Consider the following 4,382-nt stretch of genomic DNA (forward strand, 5'->3'; position numbering starts at 1 on the left):
CTGCCTGCCTGCCTGACTCACTCTCTCACTTACTCACTAACTTCATAAACATGATTGGAACGCATTACACGAAAAGATTCAAACACTGAACAGAAATCTAGTGGCATTACAAATCGCTCCTAGATTGTTTATTCAATAAATCTGACACAAACAATCTCATGTACAATATACACATATTATGACACTGCTGCCTTTAAGAACATCCGTAAATAGAAAGCAAATAGGAAAGTTGTTCCTGGAAGGGATGTTTGTCATACAGTCGTGGCGGATCTAAAGGCCCCCCCCCCTTCGTGCCACTAACTAACGTTATGATACCAGTAAAATTGGGCCAAAAATAAAAAAGTAAATCTGCAGGCTGATAGAAACTGGGGATTTCCCCTGTGACCACACAGCTGCCTGAATCTTCCAGGTGGGAGACCAGGAGGGGGCATGCCCCCGGACCACCCTAGCACCGCGTGCCTTCCCTCAAATATCAACCCTCCCCCATCTCCTGAAAGCTAGATCCGCCCCTGTACAGGTATGTTCTTGGCATAAACTAAAACGTAACTCAAAGCACAGCTTCAGATGTCCATCAGTAGATATAACGGTCTTGTGTGTTATAACTCCTTTATATTTCTGATTCATAATGGCGTTGTACAGTAAGCATGCTGGCATTCATATCGTGCATGACTTCTGCATGAACTACATTGATGAACTACCTTAACATTGTACAATTACATGTATGTATGTACATTATATGTGTTTACACGTAAGAAAACCGTACGTTAAATGTAAGCGTGTAGCGCACGCGTGCATGTGTGTGCATGTGTATGTGTGCGCGCGCGCGTGTATGTGCGTGCGTGCGTGCGTGCGTGCCTGCGCGCGTGTGTGTGTGTGTGAGTGGACAGCGGTCAGTCGCGCCGCAGAAGCGAGCCGAGAGCGATGGACGACAGCGGCCACTCCGTTATCATCTGCATGACGCTCTCCACATCCCTACTATCCAGCATGCTCCCGCTGAGATAACAGCTCGAGCCCGCCGACGTCTGATACCGGTGATCGACCTTGCGAAATCGCTCCAGCACGTAGTCGCGCACCGACAGTTTCGGCGCGGCGCCCCCTGGCGGGTGGCGGTACCCGGCGAAGAATTGCGCGGCGACGGCGCCGTCGGACGCCAGTTGCGCGTCGAGGAGGTCCGTCTTGTTGAGGACGAGGAAGAGTTTTGCGGACTGAAGCCAGCGCGTGTACGAGATGTCTTGGAAGAAGGCGAGGGTCTCGTCGAGGCGCGTCGCATACTGCGTCGCCAGGGGGCGCCGCGCGAACGAGCTCGCGTCGGCGACGAACACGACGGCGCACACGCTGTCGAAGCAGTGCATGTACTTGCGCCAGTTCGTCGTCGTCTGGTTGCCGACGACGACGAGGCGCAGCCGGAGCCCGCGCGCGACGAACGAGAACTCGCGCAGGGTGGTGCCGCCGCCGGTCGTCTCTCGTCCCGCGCGCATCACGTCCGCCGCCGTCGGCACGTAGTCGCCGCCCGCCGCCGCGACGCGCTCCATCGCCCGCCACGCGTACGCCTCGCGCGCGCCCAGCCCCGCGCCGTCGCCGCGCCGCGCCTCCGCCGGCAGCGCCCCCCAGAGATTGCCGAGACTCGCGAGAAGTCGCTGCTCCGGCTCGAAGCGCGCGTCCGCGTAGCCCTGCAGGTGGCGCCGGCGGCACGTCGCGAGAAGGTCGTCCAATCCGACGAGGTTGGCGGCGTCGAGCTGCGGGCCGGCGACTTTTCGCAGCGCGCTGTGGATGAGCGTGGCGAACGGGAAGAGGTATTCCCGCGCGAGCTCCGGGCGCTGCCGGTAACCGTAGAGAAGCTTCACCTGCTTCAGGAACGTGTCCTTGCCTGCGTCAGGGAGGCCCAGCACGAGGATGTCCCACTGCAATGATGCGGAGAAAAGGAGAGAGAGAGACAGTGGAAGGCTGTATGTAGATTATACGTCCTTAGAATCTCAGAATGATGTGTAAACTTAAGATGCACATATGCATGATTGTATATAATATCACTTATAATTACTCACTTAAACAAATGGTTATAATTTGCAATACATGACTAATAATACTACTATAATAATACTATAATAATAATACTATAATAATACTACTATAATAATACTATAATAAGACTACTATAATAATAATACTATAATAATACTACTCCTTGATCCTTCATCTAAGCTCTTCTGAGCCGTAGTGTTCTCTTTGTATGGTAGGCACTTACTATTGTATAGTTGTCTCTAGTAACACTCTAATAGGTTAAAAACAGAGTGTTACTAGAGTCAACTATACAATATTAAGTGTCTACCATACAAAGAGTTAGTTACCATACAAATACTAGTTAAAAAAATAATAAATAAATAAATAAATAAATAAATAAATAAATATATATATATATATATATTAACAGCACTCAGTCCACGTGAAAAGCACAGGAAGGAGATCAGTTTTGGTTTCCGTTGGGGATATAAGGAAGGGATGTAGGGGCCTAGCTGTACATGTAGGTGGGTGCAAGTATAAACAGAATTATAAATACAGCTATGATTAAGCTAAGGCCATTACGATAAGCTCTATCGAATAGTAGTTTACATATCAGTTTGAATCATCTATGTATCTATTCACCTCCCACCCATCTTATCCATCCACCCATCCATTTCTCAGTCAGTCCATCCATCTGTCCGTCCATCTATCCATCTATTTACCACTATATTCAGCCATGAATTCAGTCACCCACCATCACACCAACATAGAACAGGTTTCACATTTCACACCTTACACAGTGAACCACTTGTCAACTTGAATACGTCAACGACTATAATCTAAACTGACGATTCATCTAAATATTTTCATCGACAGATTTTGCCCTTATCTAATGAATCACCTAACTATTAATTAACTGTTTTAATTACTAATCAGTAAACTCACTTAAAGTGACGCAAAACGTGGATCGCTTACCGTTCGATGTGTGGGCGAAATCTTCCCAGTTGGCGATTTCTTTGCATCCATGCTCAAATCGAAATCACTCCGATCGAGTATCGAAAACCATGCAGGGGGGGCGATCGGTGATTTACAAACCACGTGGTGCCTGCATGCCAACCCCGTCTGCCTTCCAGACAACGTACGTACGTGGTGTCGAATTAAGGAGGAGGAGGAGGAGGAGGAGACGGTAATGGTTGGGGAGACTTGCCACCAGCGATGGTGACAGTGCCTGGCATGTGTAGCTACGCGTGACTGCTGTGGGCAGTGGGAGCGCGAGTGAAGTTGGATGCGTGGGTGGAAGACGCAGGAAACAGGACGCGTACCGTCCTCGTACTGCCAACAGGATGCCCGGTTGGCATGGTTACGCGCGTGGGCGACAGCGCGTGTGTGCGGGTTAGCACAGGTGCATGGTGATATTAAAGGGGGCATACAACAGTATAAGCCTCCTCACATTGCTCACCTATTTGGGATCTCTGCGTGAAAAAGCCAATTTTTTATTTTTTTGCGGTGAAATTAGACTGCACTAATTCGCATTATGCACGCAAGTTATAGATGCCTCGTGGACGTCTAGAAAGCGGTAAAAGTAAGATGGGTCTTGTCGTGTAGTTGTGCCATAGCAGCAAGTGACGTAGCCATGGTGACTGGTCGGCCATTTTTGTGTATGAAACGGGATCCGACTACTCTGTAGAAATAGTATACGCGTCATAGAGCTGGCTAAAGTTTCGATCGGAATATAGAGCTTGAATATGTGGTTATTTAACATGAATAAAGTGTATGTTGTGTATGCGTCGAAACACTGTGAGTATTTTTAACTAATTTCTGTTCGATGCTTATTCAGGCCTGCTGCCTATCAGGCTATGGACGCCTAATTCTAATGTTGTACAACACCTATGTGCATCGACTCTCTGGCAGACAGGTGCTGCCATCTCGTGTAAAATTGTGTAACCTCGTGTCGTATAGTTACCCAACGATTTCGTGGCCGTTGGCCATGAATCGTCACATGTATCTGTTGCATGGTTTATCGTCAGACCAGAGAATTGAAGAGTTACGGGACCCTGGGGGCGGCCCATTACCATACATTACCGTACAACATCATGAAAACAAGAGAGAGAGAAGAATTCACAAGAGCATGGTACAATACTACTAATTGTACTACTACCGTACAATAAAAGTAGAAATAAAAGAGAGAGAGAGAGAGCGACAGAGAGAAGAACTTACGAGTATCCAGGCCCACGACGCCTGTTCGTCCCGCTCCACTAGCACGGTGCCCAGCTCAAGGAAATGTAGATTTCCGATAGAGACCTGTGCCAGAATGAACAGTGTAGTTATATATAGATGCAATACAGCTTATACGAGTCTCAATACAACTTCTGTATTGCAATACA

General features: G+C 48.3%; 1 protein-coding gene across 1 annotated transcript in view; it reads right to left on the reverse strand.

Annotated features, from left to right (window-relative positions):
• The window catches only part of LOC106816111 (plexin-A1-like), a gene marked incomplete at its 5' end in the record, with an annotated part of 20,728 nt that overhangs the window by 1,221 nt on the left and 15,125 nt on the right, over positions 1 to 4,382 (reverse strand). Inside the window, one exon of the mRNA XM_014820665.1 lies at positions 4,216 to 4,299. Coding sequence (XP_014676151.1) covers positions 4,216 to 4,299 — 84 coding nt within the window. The remainder of the gene's footprint in view (positions 1 to 4,215; positions 4,300 to 4,382) is intronic.

This window comes from Priapulus caudatus, unplaced genomic scaffold (assembly GCF_000485595.1).
Source record: "Priapulus caudatus unplaced genomic scaffold, Priapulus_caudatus-5.0.1 Scaffold1288, whole genome shotgun sequence".
NCBI classification, from domain to species: Eukaryota; Metazoa; Priapulida; class Priapulimorpha; order Priapulimorphida; family Priapulidae; genus Priapulus; species Priapulus caudatus.